This window comes from Equus asinus, chromosome 24 (assembly GCF_041296235.1).
Source record: "Equus asinus isolate D_3611 breed Donkey chromosome 24, EquAss-T2T_v2, whole genome shotgun sequence".
Taxonomy (NCBI): Eukaryota; Metazoa; Chordata; class Mammalia; order Perissodactyla; family Equidae; genus Equus; species Equus asinus.
Genome location: NC_091813.1, coordinates 55,727,345 through 55,746,755, shown reverse-complemented (window position 1 = coordinate 55,746,755; position 19,411 = coordinate 55,727,345). Strand labels below are relative to the sequence as shown.

General features: G+C 35.1%; 1 protein-coding gene across 2 annotated transcripts in view; it reads right to left on the bottom strand.

Annotated features, from left to right (window-relative positions):
* The window catches only part of HSF2 (heat shock transcription factor 2), a 33,014-nt gene continuing 13,603 nt past the window's right edge, over positions 1-19,411 (bottom strand). The window contains exons 3-13 of one of the 2 annotated variants that reach the window (XM_044757095.2): positions 19,150-19,277; positions 18,202-18,326; positions 16,171-16,246; positions 12,937-12,998; positions 11,927-12,014; positions 10,009-10,157; positions 9,359-9,598; positions 8,358-8,463; positions 4,281-4,334; positions 1,452-1,536; positions 1-1,011 (exon numbers count right to left, since the gene is read on the bottom strand). In XM_044757095.2, coding sequence (XP_044613030.1) covers positions 719-1,011; positions 1,452-1,536; positions 4,281-4,334; positions 8,358-8,463; positions 9,359-9,598; positions 10,009-10,157; positions 11,927-12,014; positions 12,937-12,998; positions 16,171-16,246; positions 18,202-18,326; positions 19,150-19,277 — 1,406 coding nt within the window. In that variant the 3' untranslated portion in view covers positions 1-718. The remainder of the gene's footprint in view (positions 1,012-1,451; positions 1,537-4,280; positions 4,335-8,357; positions 8,464-9,358; positions 9,599-10,008; positions 10,158-11,926; positions 12,015-12,936; positions 12,999-16,170; positions 16,247-18,201; positions 18,327-19,149; positions 19,278-19,411) is intronic. The other variant, XM_044757096.2, reaches the window with a different exon arrangement.

The following is a 19,411-nucleotide window of genomic DNA, read 5'->3' as shown; positions in this document are numbered from 1 at the left end:
TATGCAACATTCATTATATTTATTTTACTAAATAGTATGGTTCAAAAAACACAAACAAACCAGAAAACTTTTACTTAAAACTAGCCCAACGAGGTGGATGGGGCTGACAATATCCCATCCCCTTCTAGTTCTGTGTATGTGGAGCTGGAACCATATCAGACAGTAAGCACTCAAGTATACTTTGCCTTTCCTGTTGAACATGAATGAACTCTGAACCAAGAGACAAATGAAGTTTTACAAGATACAGGCACTTTATGTTCTCAGTTTTAAAAATAAGCCAAGTGAAAAATATGTAATAAAAGTAACTGGAACAGAGAAAGTTTTAGTTCTACCATTAGTTCTAGTTGACTTACACTCAATGCAAACAAACAGCATCAAACAAGTAAAACAAACAAAAGTTTAACTGGGGTTAATGGGCACAAATGCAATGTAAAAAACAATCCAATTTACTACGATTGGAGAAAAATGGCCAATTGAATCCAACTTAAAGATATGCCAATAATGTGCATTAAATCTTGTGTACCTATGTAGCTGAGTAACATCTGAAAGCTTTGCAAGAGTGCGTGGTTAGTGAGAAAAGCAAAAGGTGCTTTTGATTCCACAGTATCGGATTAAACAAAACAAAGCAATTTACAAAAAAAAGTACCAAATGATACTTTAAAATAAATAGTTCATCATTTTGATGAATATATACATGTAGAGTCCACTTCCTGGGGATTTAGCTATCTAAAAGTGGCATATCACTATCCAGAGGCGCCGGAGCAAGTTCACATAAATAAAACAGTGTGGCTTCACTAGCTTCGGCCTCAGTCAATGGCTCCAGGCGAACAAGCTTACTCTGAGTTGGTTCTGGGTCCAGGCTGCTGTCCAGAAGCTCATCAACTTCTATGGGTTTATCTACAGAGGAGGTAACTTCCGATGATGCTGTACTCCCCTGTTCAACAGCAGAAGCAGGGTTCCCATCGAGGAATGCAAGAAGTGGAAAGGCAGTGTACTGGATAAGCTGCTTATCTAGAATAAAGATTAGAAAAATTCTTTTATCATCAGCTTATAAGGAGTTCAAGCCACAGGTGGAAAAATGGAAACAGAGATGTGCATGCAAACACTACACCCTTATAGAGCCAAACAAGAAATATGATACTTTGTGTCAAAAAATTTAAAAATGTACAAGCCAGAAAAGTCTTTATTTAACAATTAAGAAATGAGGCTTCTTTCAGTTCTTCTAAAGTTAAATAGGAAAAAACCTCGAAAATATGACAAACTTCCTCTATTACCTCTCCAATTCAATTTTCTCTATTTGCTGGAATCTTGATACTTTATGCACAGAACTGAGACCAGTACGTTCTGTGCTCAATGGTTAACTACGGCAAGACTTTCTTTGGCTCTCATTAGTTTCTATGTAGGACTCGATTTAAAAAATCTATAGAAACTAATACTACATTAATACCAACCTGTTTTAGGTTTAGATTTTCTTCCATCTTCTGAAACTGGCTGAACTACATTGTTTTTGGTAGTTTCTAATCCTTTATTCTCAGACTAAAAGAGAAAAAATAATATAAAAATATTTGTTTCATATTTTATACGTCCTTGACAAACAGCAAAAAATAAAAAAACTGGTACAGTATATGAATATTGGTATATTATTTGAAACATATGGGAAGGGGGAGCATCAGGAAAGATGGATTAGAGATAGAGAGAGAATTGAGTAGAAGTAACAAGACTGGTTAAGAAAACTTTTGCTGTCATCAAGTGGATGAAACAAAGAACCTGAACTAGGATAACAAGTATGAAAAGGAGGAGCATTTCAACAGCAGAACAGACAGAATTTGTCAAGGGTAAAAGATGGGAATGAATCAAAGATGGCTGGTTTCAAACTGCTAATTAAGAGATAATTCTTTAAACAAACTCATTTTAAACAGTTTTGATTAAAAATGTATTACACATTTCTCTTCACTCACAAACAGAATAATTAGCAGAAGTGAACATATTTAGAACAGCTCAGGATGACAGGATGACATCCTTACAACTATCCCTATATTTGGAAGCCTCAGAGTTGAAGTGGTGTTTCTTCATTTTCTTTTTGTGGCTCTTTAAGTTCTTTTCTGTCCTTTAAATTGCTTCTTTCAACCACTGTCTTCTGTCCTTCCATCTGATCATAAGGGGATTAAATCATTAATGCTGTTAAGTTCTTCAGTGCTCTTTTCAAAGATATTCAAACTGAGGTGCAGAGGTTCACAATTTTTCCCGAGTGGCTGTAAGTCCCAGATATCTGCATGCTGATTAAGTATATATGTGGTGTAACAGAAATACTAATTCCTACAATTCCTCTGATACTCATCATAAAACGAAGCAGTACAAGTTTCCAGGGTTCTGAGATAATAATGGCCCCAAGATATAATAAAAACTACTTAAACCTTTCTGAAAACTTACATAAAAGTGTTTCTCATTTAGCATTCACAATAAACATTAATGCAATAATATCATCTTTATTTTTATACTTCCTAAAATAGGTATTTTCCAACGATGCCATTGTTGTTATTCTTAAACATGAGAACCAGGATGACAAATGCGTTTCACCTCCCATGCAAATTCTTAAACATTAGTAGCAGTCACTCAGATTGCTGTTCTGAAGAGTCTAAGACATCTCGATCTATTAGAAAAGAGTGTTGTAATCCATGTCATATGGTACCTGTCACGAGCCTAGGCAACGACAGCTGATGAGCCCATTATTGGAAAACATTAATCTAGATTCTAGAACTATAATGAAAAATCACTAATTTTTCTAATGTATTGTAGAGCAACAGACAATTTGCTGTTTAACTACTATTTCTCAAAACTGTGTTTAAGCTATTAGTTTTTGGAATAAGGAGGATGATCCAAGAATAAAGAATGACTAAATGTCTAGCAATAAATAAACACTGCAGCACATTCACTAAGTGAATGCATGATACGGGTTCATTCAACTTAAGATCTAACGTTCAGTAATATCATATTTACTGAAACAGCGTTGAAGTGGTCCATAGAATCTTATAATATAAATCTAGGCCAACTATGGTCCACATGCCAAATTCAGCATACTGCCTGTTTTTATAAATAAAGTTTTATTGGAGCACAGCCATCCTCATTCTTTTATGTATTGTCTACAGCTGCTTTTGCACTACAACTGCAGAGCTGAGTAGCTGTGACAGACAACATATGGCCCGCAAAACCGAACATATTTACTAAGTGGCCTTTACAGTACGCCAACCCCTGCTATAAATCATCCAAATACTCAATGTATAATCAACTTTCTAGTTCAAAAATTCACAAATTCTGTCAACTCTAAGTTACCCAGGCTGTAACTCTGAAAATGCAGAAAATCTCATCAGGTTATCCTCACACACAACAACAGTCAGAAAATTCCTCCCCTTCACTCTAATCACTCATATTTATTTGATGTATTCATTTTTAGACTATAAAGAATCAAAATAAAATTTTGATTCTGCTAATCCAGAATTTACCCAAACTTCAGAGGACTTGATTTACCTTCATATTCAATGAAAACAGGGATTACCAAACAATTTGATATAAATACAAGATAAACAGGAGTACATACCTATTCAAGACAATAAGTTGTACAACATAACAGAACGACTTCTAAACTTCTCTAACAACTTCAAATTGTCCTTATTACTCATTAAAAACTAGTTGTAAATAATTTCTTGTCAACACTTCCTAATTGCAACTGGAGTTCCCTATACATTTAAGAAAATAACAAAAACCATTACTCAAAAAAAAGTCCAAAATCCATACCTCAGTGTTTCAATTTGCCTTACCTACAACCAGTACAAATCCCTAAGCTTTTATTGTATGCTAATAAAATGAAGGAACTTACTTAAGAATATGGGTACCAGTAAACCTTCAATAAAAAATGCTGAGAAGCTGTTTATAGAAGAAATAAGAATGTAAAATTAAGCACATAAAACATGAAGAAATCATAATTTAATAATTTATTCCCGTGATATACTTCAACAAGTCAAGTTTGGTCAGGTTCTCTGCCACCACTTTGATGGCTGATTTCATACTGGGAGTTAACTGAACAAGTGCCAGCAGAATTGGGCAATGATTAACCCCAAAACCAAAGGCTAATTTTTCATCTAGAATTTTACTATCTCGATCACACATATTAGGTAAGAATATAAAATGCTTTTTTAAGTGGGAATGATATTGCTTACTACTTACTAAGACTTTTTTCAGATTCTTAGAGCTATGGGTCCTGAGCAACATGAGTTAAAACTTACTTTTGTATTATTGATGTAATCTGTGGGATTCATCTGCACAGAACTAGTGAAAAGCTGAAAGACCAAACAAGAAAAATAATAAGTTTTAAGAATATTTAAAAAGAATTAACTGTGTGCTCAAAATTTTTATACAGCCATGTTGGGTGAAGAGATGTAGCTCCTACACCAGGAAGTTTCCATACAGTAAAACAAGTTTGGAAGAGGAAAGCAGAAAGAAAAACAAACAAAAGCAGAGCAAGCTAGCCCATGCATTATATGTTGTAAGAATTTCTCTATAAAACACTGGGGTAAATCACTTGAGGCAAATGGTGGTTTTCCCCACCTCCCCTCCTCTCCTTCATTTCCTTTATTTTTCTCTCCCTAAACGCCTTTCACTTTAAGTGGCACCCAGAGTTGAGTTCCTTGCCCTGACACTAAAGCCTTCACTGACTACCTGAGAATCACATGGTAAATTTACAGAATCTGCTCTACGATAGTGGCTCCTAAATTACACCTCAAGTGGAACCCCGTGAACCAACAGCGTACCTCCTTGTTGGTTCTTTTCACCTCACCTACCAAAAGAAGTTGTAAATGCTAAGACCACTGCTTACTGCACTCCTCAGTCCAGCCAGCTTACAGACATAACTTTTGTTTGTCATAAGCTTCAAAATCATTCATTCCACAGGGATTTACTGAGCATCTAAGAAATAACCGACATCATGAAGACTACAAGATGAAGACACTATTCCTGCTCTCCAAGAGCTTACAATCTAAAAGACAAGAAAAACATCAAATAGCAACATATGATCGGATACAATCCAGTATTAAAATAATAATGGATAGTAGGAATCAAAAGAACAAAGGGGTAAGAGAAATGAAAAAGAAGGGAATCACAGAGGCAAACAGACATACACACACACACACAGGATGAAACAAAAAGTCTTGATGAAGTTATGCAAAATGCATCAGTCACTGGATAATAGAGAGGATGGAAAGAAGAATGCATTGTTACAGCATTAGCAACAAGAAAGGAGGAGGAATGGTTGTGGGGTAAATTCTAGAAACAGATGACAACCAGTCCAAATAACATAAAAGTTCTGAGTTGAACAGTATAAGTAGTATACATAAGGTTCAAAAAGTTGAGCAAGGCCAGTCAGTGGACAAGATCACATTCCGTCAGCAATAAGAGCCTTGGGAATGGCCTGAGCAAGGAAATATAGCGAGTAAAGCAGTTTAGAACGAGCACACCAAATGGTTCACAGGATGAAATGAAATGCAGAGAAGTCACGGGTAGATTCCACATTCATGGTAACCCTATAAATATCCTCAGCTCTTCCTTTTCTTTCATTAACTTTTCCCCCTTTCATACCACTTACTAATCCATGAAGATGAAGAGACTCAGTTCCTTAAGAGCTGATAAGAATACACGACTGCCAATTTCTGCCAGTTCAGCTTGTCACTACCTCAGAGGCCTGAGCAGATTTTGTCTCTACTGAGAGAGGCATCTGAGGTGGGCCAGCAGTGTAAGCTCCTCACTCCTTTTATGCCCCACTCTCCCTACCCATTGACTCAGGGATACCTTCTTGTATTCCCAGGAGACACATGGTGTTCAGTAGAAAAAAGTAGACCACATATGAGGAGCTAACACAGTTGGTTGAATTCTAAAGCCTGGCCCCCTCCTGCTGACTCCACACTGGGTCACTCAGTACTGAACTCTGCAGAGAGAACCCATAGCTCCTCAGCATACGTATTTATGTCCTTACCATCTTTGCCATATCAGAGAACAAGGCAGCCTATCGGCAGACTTTTTATTTATGACAATACAGCATAATTCAAGGATGAAATAATGAAGATCTTGAATGAGAGAGGCAACAGTGGAAACAGAAAGTAGGGATGGCTTGTGAATGCTATTTTGGAAAATACACAGGACTTAGTGAATGATGAGGCAAAAATAAGAAGACAAAGATGAATCCGTGATTACTATCCTGGGTGAGTAAAGAGAAATCTGATGTCACTATAGAAAATAAGAAAGCTAAAAAGGGTAGGTAGTTTAGAGAATTAAGAAAAGTTAGGTGTTAAACACAAATAATCTAAGGCAAGATCTAACTGATAACCCAAAAGCATGGAATTAGAATTCCAGCAAAGTTTATTTTAAAAAATATTAAGAGCTGGAGTTACACATCTAAGAGCACTCCTACAAGCCAAAATCCCTTCACAGAGGAAGAAAAGAAAAAGAAGAGAGGTAGAAAAAATAAAAGAGGATAAAAGACTGGGTACCTTGAGAAATATCCACAAGTAGAAGACAGCAGGAAAAAGAAAAGCTCTTGAAAACAACAGAGAATGATTAGCGAGACAGGAAGAGAACGAAGAAGTCCAGGGCCTCTAACTTCCACAGAAAAAGTTCTGTTGTGGAAAATCAATATTGTTAATAATAATAGTGTTAATTATTTATAATCCTCACAATAACCCTTCACATTAGGTGTAAGCCACATGTAATAGATGGGGAAACTGGGCAAGAGAGGTTAACTTTCCCAAAGTTAGTAACATAGCTAGTAAGGAACATGTGCCAAAAACAGAACCCAAATCTGTCTGATTCAAAACCTTCTTGCACTAGCCCAGTGGCTTGATTTGGGGGGAAAAAAAATGCAGCCTACTTACTGTGGATGGATAAACCAAGACGGCATAGGCAGCACAGGCTTAGAATAAATAAGACATTACAGGGTTTCAAAAGAAGTTTAGAGTAAAAAAAGAGGTAACAAATATTGAGATTCCACAGCTTCTGAGAGGACCAGGACACGGAGAATTATACTTTGTGAATAGGGCAGAGCTGGCTGGGTGAGGTCTTGAGGACAAACGAGTGATAGATGTTTCAAAGTTGAATTAAAATGATCTAGTTGAGGATTGCAAGGATTTGTAGAGGGTCAGAACTATGGGATTTTATTTCCTTCTTAGTGATCTAAGGGAGAGAGATTCTACAAAGTCCCTGGATTCAGAGTGGGGACAAAGACTGAAAGAATCAAGAGGACTGTCAAGTTACTGTTAACAAGCTGAAGCAGCTCATTAACATGGATGTTGAATTCACTTAGATGGTAACATAGGTCAACATGGAAAGAAAATCTTCAAAGAAGCTGAAATCCATCCTATGAGACACTGATGATTTGTGAAAAGGAAAAGATGATAAAGTCATGTGACAATGACAAGACTGATGAGAAGCAGAAGGGTAAGGAGTTAAATTAATAAGACTGAAGAGTAAGATTGAAGCATAGGAAAGTACTAATTCCTTTTAGCCCCTTAAGAAGCTCTTAAAAGGGCAAGACTACAGAATATTTTGATGTGAGCGAAGCTGCACTTTAAGGCAAGAAATACAGAAAAAAGAGCAACAAAATTTTTCAGGATAGAAAGAGAAACATATTCATAACAGAAAATGGAAACAGAGGAGAAAACAAGATTCAAGTGGATGGGAGAGACCATACCAGAAGCTTTAGGTAAGAGAGGGAGGAGTGGTAGGAATAAGAGGGAAGAGAATGAGAAAGGTGGTTAGTGCCAGAAATGGTAGATAAGGATTCACAGTCCAGACGACATTGGAGTTAAGTTCATACAGGAGGTGGTGGGGATTAGAGCAGGGGAACTTTAGGTTTCAGGACACAAAAATTTAAAAAGCGTAACAAATATAATAATATAACACATCTGAGTGGAAAACATTAATTCCCAAAGTATTAAGAAGTGTCTCTATGCTGTTTCCTGGCTAAGTTTCTTCTGTTACTAACTCCCATCAATTTCTATTCAGTGATGATTTATTCTAGAGCAAAACCTGACACAGCAACAAGTCCAGGCAAGACCTGGATTTAATAGTACTGTTGCACAGAGCTGATATGTTGTTACGGGGGATTAACTGAACTGCTACTCAGAGATGGGTAGAGATCACCTTCCTTCACTGACCTGAACCCATCTGTTCATTCTTTCTGATAAACAAAACCATCCATTAAAAAAAAATAAAACGCAGTAACAGTTTAGAATACAAGAAGATGATGTATTGATTTATAAATATTATATGTAAATACACAAATTGCCAATACAGCAATTACTCAAAGTACCTACATCAACCAGGAGATCTGGGTCTATGCTAAACTGCCTTCCTGACAGCATGGCTTGAAAGTCCTCCAAACTGCAATCAATACTGTCAAGATAATCCAACAGTTCAACCCTAAGGAAAAAAGATTTAAAAAAATCAAATATTAGGTTTTTATGTTTAAAATCACAATGCAATCTAGCTAGGCAAAATATTCCTAGCAACTGCTGAATCCTTACCAATTCTTAAGAATCCTATTTAATGTTTGAGACTCTTGAAAATTTGGTTAACTGAGAACTCAAAGCCTTTACAAAAATCTTTAGTATTTACAGAAAAAATGTTCTGCAACAAAATCTTATTTGTCTTTTTCCTCTAATACTATAAGTTATAAAATATTTAACCTCTGATTATTGGTTATTGCTACTAATTTCTGGTTTTCTTATGCTATAAAATAAGTTCCTTAACAGAGACTACGTTTTCCATAGTCCTGATAAAAACACAAATACACACAATGACACACACTTTACAGACATTCAAAACAAGTATTTCATTAAAGAAATTTAAGGAATTGCCCAGAAAATCACAAGACTGCTCTTGGGATGGTTAAATCCTTCTCAAAATACCATTTGCAGAGCTCAACCCTGACCATAACAGAGAAAAGTAGACTCCGTGGGTTCATAATCTGAAAGGAAGACCACTCAAAGAGAAAGAGAGTATGTGAAGTAAACAAAGAAAGCAGGGACCGGCCAGGTGGTGCAGCGGTTAAGTTTGCACGTTCCGCTTAGGTGGCCCAGGGTTCGCCAGTTCAGATCCCGGGTGCTGACCTATGCACCGCTTATCAGGCCATGCTACGGCAGGCATCCCACATATAAAACAGAGGAAGATGAGCATGGATGTTAGCTCAGGGCCAGTCTTCCTCAGAGAAAAAGAGCAAGACTGGCAGCAGATGTTAGCTCAGGGCTAATCTTCCCCAAAAAACAAAAAAAAAAGAAAGCAAACAAATTTAGACAACATTCAGATAAGCACTCACTTTCCCAAAAGATTGATGTTATCATTTAAAATGGAATCCATCATAGTCACAGGATCTTCTGTGGTCAGACTAGACGAGCCATTTAGTTGGACAGCACTAGACATGAGAGGGCTGGTGCCAGCACTGCCTGAACTTAGGGATTCTCTGGCTGGTTCATTCTGATCTCCACTCTGAATGACAGGTGCATACTCATCTTCATTGTCATCTTCAACAATGACAATATCAGGGTACTGGCTACAGCTAGATCAGCAATATGAAATACAACCAATTACATTTTTCAGACCAATTCAATAAATTCATTCTATCCATTCATTCTCCACGGGAACTCTCTCCCCAAATTACCTATCAAAAGGCTTAAATTTCTTGAGTGAGTAGCTTAATCATAAATACTGATACTTCATACAAGACCAAAAAGAATCAATTAACTCCAAAATTTAAAAATCAGGATTAACTTTCACTACTTTTTTTGTTGGGAGTCTTTCTGCTGGGGGAAGGGAGGTATTTGGTTGAATAATTTGGATTATTTTTTCAGTTTAATAATCCAAAAGCAAGTTAGACACTAGTTTATGAAAGAAAGTGGTTTTGAATTTGGCTCTTAAATAAGAAAAGTAATTAATATTTTCATAAATTTTATTTTACGATCTCCTTACTTGGAGGGATCCGCTATAATGTCCTCATTAGTTTCTGGAATAACTGGGATATTCTCTTCATCTGCATTATCATCAGTAACGTCATAAATAATGATGTCATCTGAAATTCGCTCCCTTGGCTTTAAACCTTCAGTCCTACTGTGTGGAACCTAAAAAATCAGGGAGAAAATACATCAAAAAATTGAAATTATATTGACTACCAAACAACATACCATTTAAAAAAATGCCATCTACTAGTTACTAAATGTTGGGAATACAATAGTAAGCAAAACAGGTATGTTCTCTGCGCTTTGAGGACTTATACAGTAATTGGTATTAGTAGTACCAATTCACAGAGATATGAATTTTATTATCTGCATTCTACTTAACTATTTCTTTTACTGTAAGGGATCTTGAAGACAACATGCCTCAGAATGTTCCTATGGAAAGATCTTTAGATTTTAAACTATTTCTTATATCCAAAAGGTAAAAACAACTTAGAACTTCACCAGAAATTTCAAGCATAACAAGATGGCCAATGTGGGGATGGGGGTTACTTCATCTCAAGCTACTCTGTTTGACATGTTTTATTCTTACTCATTAAATGGTTTTATAAATAGAAAAAAAAAACTCAACTATTCCACAGTTAAATGTCAGCCTGGTTTTTCGGCAATGGGTTTTTTTTTTTTATTCAGCTACAGATATATTCAGACCATAGGTACATTAATAAAAAAGCATTCAATTCTCTAAAGCAAACTATAGTCATTATTATAATGCAACAATCTATAAATATCAACACTAGATAATACAGAGGCAAAAGACGTACAGTACTTAAAAATATATAAATGCAGTTAAATTAAAAAATCTTCATCCATTTACATTGAGTCTTTAATCCTAAAAATAAAACAGGTATGCCTGATTATTCAGAAAGTGATAGGAAGAGGAACCAGATGTTAGGTTAACTCTGATTTTCCTGAGAACAAAAATCTCAATACTTTAATAATAAATGTAAAGCAGTACAGTCATGCCCCACATAATAAGGTTTTGGTAAATGATGGATCACATATACAATGGTGATCCCATAAGATTAGTATTATATAGCCTAGGTGCATAGTAGGCTATACCATCTAGGTTTGTGTAAGTACACTCTATGATGTTCGCACAAAGACGAAACAGCCTAACGATACATTTCTCAGAACGTATCCTCATCACTAAGTAAATGCACGACTAGATTTAGAATTTAAGATTTGAAAGTAATAATGATAATCAGATAGTAAAATAATACTGGACTAATTTGCCATTGGGTCTAAGTTTGACAAATTATCCAGAGCCTGTGACAAAAATGAAGGTAAACAAAAATATGTTTTGAAATTGCTACAGTGAAAAACAGTCTACTCTGTGCACATTTACAATAAAAGTTGGAAACCTTAAAATAACCAATGGATGAATGCATAATGACATTATTGTAATGCTCAATTAATGTCATATAGTAGCTGATTAAGATGAACTAAATGTCTGTTTAACAAATCTCTAAAACAAGACCAAGTGAAAAAAGCCACAATGCAAAATGAAATGTACAAAATTATATCACTTATATAAAGTTTAGACATATGCAAAATAATACCAAATACTCTTCATGGATTCACACACATAAAACGGCCATGGGAATAAATGCTAATTAAAGATAATGATTATCTCTAGGTAGGAGAGGAGACCGGGGGGGGGGGGGGGGGGGGGAATGAACTGGGAACTAAGAGAACTATATTTGTAATGGTTTATTTCTTAACATAATCTAAAACAAATAATAAAAAATGTCATGATTTAATAAAGCTGGAGAATGAGCACACAGATTATTATTCACTAAACTTTGAATGCATGAAATATTGCTGTAATAAAATTTAGTTTGAGACAACAAAATAGAATTTAACTAAAAAATTACTTTATGATGGTGATTATCAGCTGGTTCTTTGACTATGTGCTGAAATAGATTCTTCTTTTGGGCTCCATTAGAGTTTAGAAGTAGAGGCCTGAAAATCAGAAGATATTCACGAAGTTCAGCAAAGCAAACAGAGGACTTTAAACTGCTTCTAATAATTTACCCCCAACACTCACACACACACTTAAATAACGAATACAAAATTTCAGTAATGATAGAGAAGGAACTCAAAAATAATTATATCTGAGGAATAGAAACTAGGGGATGAACGTGTCTAGGACTTTTATTTCTCCATTCTTCTGTACTATTTTTGTATAATACACATAAACTACTCTCTCCAGATATACTTCACTGCTGACTGAACTATATTAACTCGTTATAAACTGTACTTACATAGTAAAAAATAAATAGGTAATATCATAAGAACTAGTTAGTGGAAGTAGAGTTAAGGCCACAGCATAAGCTACGAGCACAACCAAGCTTTGCTAAAATCTTAGCCTTACAAGATAATCTTTTTCTGCTGACAACTATTCTTTGTCCACCGTACTTATGTTTTAGTTGTGAAAATGGTAGTTACTGACATTTATAGGCATCACAACCCAAGGCTAAAACACAGGTTTTTAAAGACCCTTAGGAGTAGTTTAAACATAAGATCGATCAAGTAAAAAAATTTTAATTTTTTTTTCAATGTAAGGCCTCTTTTTAGGAGTTTCCCTCACTCAGGTCTTCTAATGCTGTATTAAATTGCTAATGTGAATGAAAATGAATTCTTTATTAACCGTGTGTGTATCTGTAAAGTGACCATTTAGGCTATTCTTATGCCTCAAAAACATCAGCAGGATGACAACAGTAGGAAATAACACCACTCTTGAAATGTTGAGAGTATAATTTAACAAGGATTGTTCATCTGGGACAACAGACATACAGTCAGCAAATGTGGGCCATTCATGGTTAAATACTAAAATGTTTGGTTGCCTATGTATAAGTCAAAATGTTTTATTATAAATACTTACCTTTTACGTTTTAAACTCACAAGTTGGTTATTCTGAACCAATGTAACAATAAACTGAACAATCTAAAAGGAAAATATAAATAATAAATTTTCCATCACGGACTCCTAATTCTTTTGTCCACATTAAAAGTCTTATAAAATTAATTCAGATACGGTATGTTCACTATTCTAAGTTACATAATTTCTCACATATTAACATATTTGAAATTTGAATGCATCTTACAATTGATATCTAAAGAAACATACCAGCTTCCAGGCAGAAGAATAACCTGTGATAAAGTTGCTGCTATCTAGGATACAGAGATGCCTAAGATACCTCTCTCCATCCATCCATCCACCCACCCATCTATCCATCTATCCACCCACTCATCCATCTATTTATCTATCCAATATTCAGTTGAGTTATTTGTTTTGGTGATAAGTACCAACCACACCTGGATACAGATCCCAGCTTTTTACTTAAAATTCCTTCAAGAATATTTTGATGCCTAATTATACCTAAAAGGGTATACCTAACTATACAGCAACAGAAATAAACTCAAAAATACAGTTAATTAGGGCCAGCCCAGTAGACTAGTGGTTAAGCTTGGAGCACTCTGCTTTGGCGGCCCAGGTGGGTTCCTGGGCATGGACCTAAACCACTCATCTGTCAGTGGCTAAACTGTGACAGCAGCTCACATAAAAAGAAAAAAAAGAGGAAGACTGGCAACAGATGCTAGCTCTGGGCGAATCTTCCTCAGCCAAAAAAAAAACAATTAAAAAAAAATACAGTTAACCAGAGGCTATCCAAAAGTAAATTCACAATTTTAAAGTTGAAATACATATGCTTTTTGCAAATAAACAATTAAAAGATTTTGTTTCAGATGGTTTTCCTCTTAAACATCTGAGAAACACATATTGACAATCACAAGAAGGTGGTTTAATCTTCAAAGTCTGATTAAATTTAGAAGAAAAACTATTAAACAGATCAAGACAGGCAAACAATCCTTCATATTTTATGACAATGTTTCTTAAAGGTGCAGTCCATGGACCAGCAGCACTGGCCCAGGAACTTGTTAGACATGCAAATTCTCAGCCCCACTCCAGAATTGCTGACTCTGAAATTCTGAGGCTGGGGTCCAGCACCGAGAGTGTTTAACAAGCTCGCCAGGTGATACTGATGTGAATGTAGTAACCACAGACTCAGGGTATGCCTTGAAAGTTACCATCAACTTTCTAAAGGAGCTAGAAAAGTGAGAATCACATGGTGAACTATGAAAAGAAACAGATCACTGAGAGGCTATGAAAAGACGCCCAAAGTGACTGGAGGACTATTTAGACTCTTTGAAAAAGAGTTCCCTGTAAGCTTTGTGAAAGGTAATTACACAATTAAAATAGAGAAGTGTCAATTAAAAATACATACTGTGTAGCTTTAATATTGTGTGTTCTCTCCCAAAAGAGGCTACTAAATGGTTTGTATTACAGTCAACATGAACTTTTTCATGGAGAAAAATACAGACATTTTAACGGAAGAACCAGACATTAGAGTCTATGAAAGGAGGTTAGCTACTAAATTGCTTATTCAAAAGAAAATGCTGACAACTGATGAAAAGACAACATTTAAGCTTAAAGATAGCTATAAAATAATTCAACTTCAGTTATTTTTGTTAATTTACAAAAAAGTTTTATGGGAAAATTCTGAAAACATTAGTGGTACAATTTATAAGAACATGAATCACTGGCTAAATTTCTCCTGAAATTTGTCCTACATCTCAGTTCTCTTTTGACATTTCTGTATCATGTTGCACAGAGTTGGTTTCCTGAAGGAGACGATAAGGCATGTAACACTTATAGCATCTAACTTACGTACTTGAACAAGTCCTATAACAGGCACCTCACATATATTATTCCAATTAAACCAAGACCAAAGAGTAAATGGCAGAGTCAGGAACCAATTACACGAATAGAGAAAAATTATTGGCTGTCATCATGCACTATGTAAACTCTCTAACTCCACCAAAATACAGATCCAAACTCAAATGTGAGCAACAGAATGTTAGCTTTCATGAAAAAGCGAAATGTTTTATAAGCATTTTACCAACTATACTTGTTTTTGGGGGAAAAACCCAACAACAAAATGGAATATTGTAAGTTAATATTTAACTAAAACAACGTTTTCTAGAAAAGATTAACTGATTTTTAAAGTAAAGTACAGGTTAAGGTACATATGTCATTTTAAGTCAGTTATTCTTAACACGACTGAACGGTGGAATCAGCTACGGAAGTTTTGAAAATACAGGTACTTGGACTAAACACTTGGAATTGAATTCTACATTCAACCTGTACTTGCATACTGATTTTTTAAAAAGAGTAGATCTATTTTGACAATAGGCCAAAGGCTGCAATTACCATTCATCTTTGTTCTAAGCCTACTCCACTAGACCCAGATCCTGTCAATCATAACCCTATTTTTAGCTAAAGGCCTCTAAGCACGAACAAGCTGAAGCTCTCCCACCCTCCCTCCCCTCAAAAAACCTGCTGCTTAAACTTAGAGTCCAGTTTACTCACAGGCAAAAAATAGCTTCCTTAATTACTTTTATGTTTCACCTCTTATTAACATATGAAAACTGATATGAAAACATTAAATCATAAGAACACAATGCAACAGAGAGATTTTCGGTTGCCCCAGTAATTTTCAGTTCAGATACTAAAATCTAGGATTTATATTATAATACCAAATTAACTGCTCTTCTGCACAGACTAATAATGGCATACACTGATAACTTATTTTTTTGAACTCATAATTTTGTCAATTGATTTGAAAGTTTTAGTCATTTATCTTCCAAGACTGTATCTATGCCTTTTAGAGTAAAAAATAGTAAAAACTACAAAACCTCATGTAGTAAGGCTGTCTTTTATAGTAAAAAATGTTAAGAAATTGGTAGTGTATTAATTATACTCCTAAGGCTAAAGAATCTTTAAAGTTGTTATATTAGGCAAAAGGTCATTTACTAAAAGCTAATGAGATGTTAGCTGGAAGTATAGAATGACTAGTTATTTGCTAATGAGAAATGTTTTTTTATTACAAAGGACATATAACATTTGGCTTAATTTGTTTGATTTCATAGTTTTACCTCTGTGTACCCAATATATAAGAAACTAAGATCAATCACTGACTATTCCATAGAAACTTTTTGGGTCACAAATGGTACTTATCAAACAAATGCAGATTACAGTCATGGGGAAAAAAGCTTACCTTTCGAATAACTTGTTGCTGTTGTGCATGTTTCGCTCGTAACTCTGACACCTCCTTCCAAAGGGATTCATTCTCACTATGTTATCATTTATCAAAAAAACAAAAAAAATCAATCAGAAAGCTAGGCCTCATTGTCTTCAGTTAAGAATGCAAGAGAACTTAACTAGTCTTTACTACGTATTTTTATGAGACTAGGAAAACTTTGGTTCAATTACATAGAATGGCAGCCATCTTGACATAACTCCAGAATCATTCCTTCATAATTGTACTATCTCCTACTTAGAGCAATATATACGCAAAAACTTAGGATTCACGCCTGTTTCTATATAGTAGTAGGCAATTTACTCCTCTGACAATCTGGTTCATTACTAAGCTAACCTTTCCACTGTGGCTACCAAGTGAACTCAGGACTGAGCTTAGGAAACAATTCTTACAGGGAAGTGACTTTACTCAGCGCTTGCTATGCTCCAAGCACTACGCTAAGTATTTCATATGTATTATTTATTAAACTTCTCTAAAATTTGTCAAGAAAGGAATTAATATCTCTAGCTTATGGATGAGGACACTGACACTCAGGGAATTGAGAAGACTTGCCCAAGATGACACAGATAGTATATAGGTGCTAACGTTGAACTAATGTCTGTCAGACTCTAAAACCTATCTTAAGATCAGTATAAACACAAGCATACGAAAACACTAAAAAAGTTTTTTTAAACACATGTCCAAATATGACAAACTGCCAACTTGCCCAGTAGTAGTAGTTTCTTTTTCTTCATTCACCATTTTTTATTGAAATTGCACGGTTATGAAATGTTAACAGCAATGATAATGCTGAGAAGGCATGAAAGATAATCCACCTATTAAATGCTTTCATTTTTGCTCTTTTGTTAATTTCCACAAAAGCATCTTCCTCAATGCAAACTACTACAAGAGAGACTAGACTTACATAGAGAGGGTATTGAAAATGAGACTTTAAAACTTACTGAATAACTCCTATACTTTTTCTGACTCAGAAATTTAATGATATTGTCACCTGCCTACTAAAGCTAAGCAGGAGAATGGTTACCTCTAAGACTTATAGAATGCATCTCAGATCCAATTACTTAAGGGATAAATCTGAGATGAAAGGAATTGGGTCAAAGGGCACCTCAGTAGACACAAGATACATACAGTAAACTAGCATAAGTGGTTAAATAAAATATGCGGAATGGGAGAGCTTAAAATTAAGGCTTAATCAAAAAGGGAATCAAAGTCCAAGGTTACTCTTTTAATGAAGATACTTGAGTTAAGATAGATAAACTAATGTCCCACATTTGAAATGGGAGAGAGAATACATAAAATAACTCCTCTCAAAACCGTGGCACCTATTAGGATAAGAGAAAATCCCAGCAACTTACTCAGAAGAGAAGTATATACATCTACTCTACACACTGTTACTGTGGCAAGTTAGAATAGTGCCAAGAATTGTAGTTAAGCAAAATAAAGCATCTTTCTGTAGATAAAAGATTTGAATAACACTTGCTAAAGTCTATGTAAAATAAGTATCAACTAGGACAAGTCTCTTGTGTTCTTTCTTCCTTAATTTTTGTGCCCTACTTTTTCCTAAGAGATAGGTCACATAGAAAAGTCTTAAGAAACTGCCATAAAAAAAAAGAATGGGCAATATGTGTAGTATTTTTTATGGCTTTTGTGCCCTCATATGTGTGTGAACATCATATGAAAGCTAACCTGAGGAGAACCGTATTTCCCACACCAACTAAACATCTACTGTTTCATGAGTAAGACTTGTGCATCAAATTGTTTTGATTGCCCAGGTTTATATATTCTTTCAACTACCATCGAGAAAATATAATATTGAGCAAAGTCTATGGCTACAAATCAAAAATAAACGAACCCAATACTTACTGAAAAATGATCTCTGATCTTGGCTTCAACAATGTCATCTAAGTACTCAAAGCACCAACTCCCAAGCCCCAATACACACATACACCAACCTCCATATTAGGATTATATTTGGAAATAATACTTTACCTTTTTAATTCAGAAAGCCTGGACTCAATAGTTTCTTGTTTTATTTGAACCTTCTGAGCACTACTTATAATTTTTGTTAAATCTTCTTGGCGAATTTTATTTTCTTCTGGTTTTGAAGATGAAACCTTTGAAAAAGCAAATTTAGGAAATCAGAGAAATACTAAACACCATAATTATCACTCAAAGCCTTCCTATTATAAGTAGTCTTTGTAGCCCATTCAGGAAATGAGATCTAGTTCTGAAAAGCCCAGGATAGGATTCTAGGAAGAGAATAAACTGTATAGCTCAGAAAGAGAGAATAAGAACTGGTCTATTTTTTGTTTTTTTAATGTGGAGAAGTTTCCAAAAGCAGGAACATCTTGAAGGCTTTTTCTTTTCATTTCCTTCTGCCAAACTTCCTATAATTTCCCCAAGCCTCTTTATTATCACATTCCATGTTTAATCAAATTTATGCAGTAACAGCTGCACACTGGACGATTTTCTTTCATGGTCCATTACCCCTTTTGTGCTTCATTTTTATGGACTTAGTAAAAGTATCTTATTTCAGCAAGACACTGTTCATTCAAAAATCTAATATTAAATGTCTACAATATGCAAGGGATTTATTCTAGGCATTAGATATTCAGCAGTGAACTAGAGAAAAAGTCCTGACATTTTAGCACGAGCTTACATTTTTTAAGCTAAATTAGGAGTGAGCCATCCCAATATGGATGACTCCTCACCTTCAGTCAGAATGTAAACATTTTCCTTCCCTCTAGAAAGTGTTTGAAGACTGAGCCTTCAGAACAGCTGAGCACATGGAAAAGAATAATAAAATAGAGAGAGACAACTAAAGCTTTCTTAGTCTAAGTCATCCCAATAAGGAACAACCTGTGTGCTGAAACATAAGTCTTGGTCAAGCATGCTATATGGTAATGTCCTAATTAAATCATGTTAACACTAGCTCACCTTCCTTTTAATGTTCTCCAACAAGTCATCCTGGCCTTGTTTGAAGTAAGGATGCTGAAATTCAACAGGACCATCTCGTTCCTGCTTTACAATTCCAGAGTCAATATGTACTACTTTACGGAAACCATCTGAAAAAGATTCAAAATTCAAATGACCAAAATAGACAAAAATCAAAAATCAATGGTGCTTCTATGGAATATATTTTCCTTTAATAACCTATTAAGAAAAAATAGTTTTAATCAGTGGCTGATGACAGCTACTC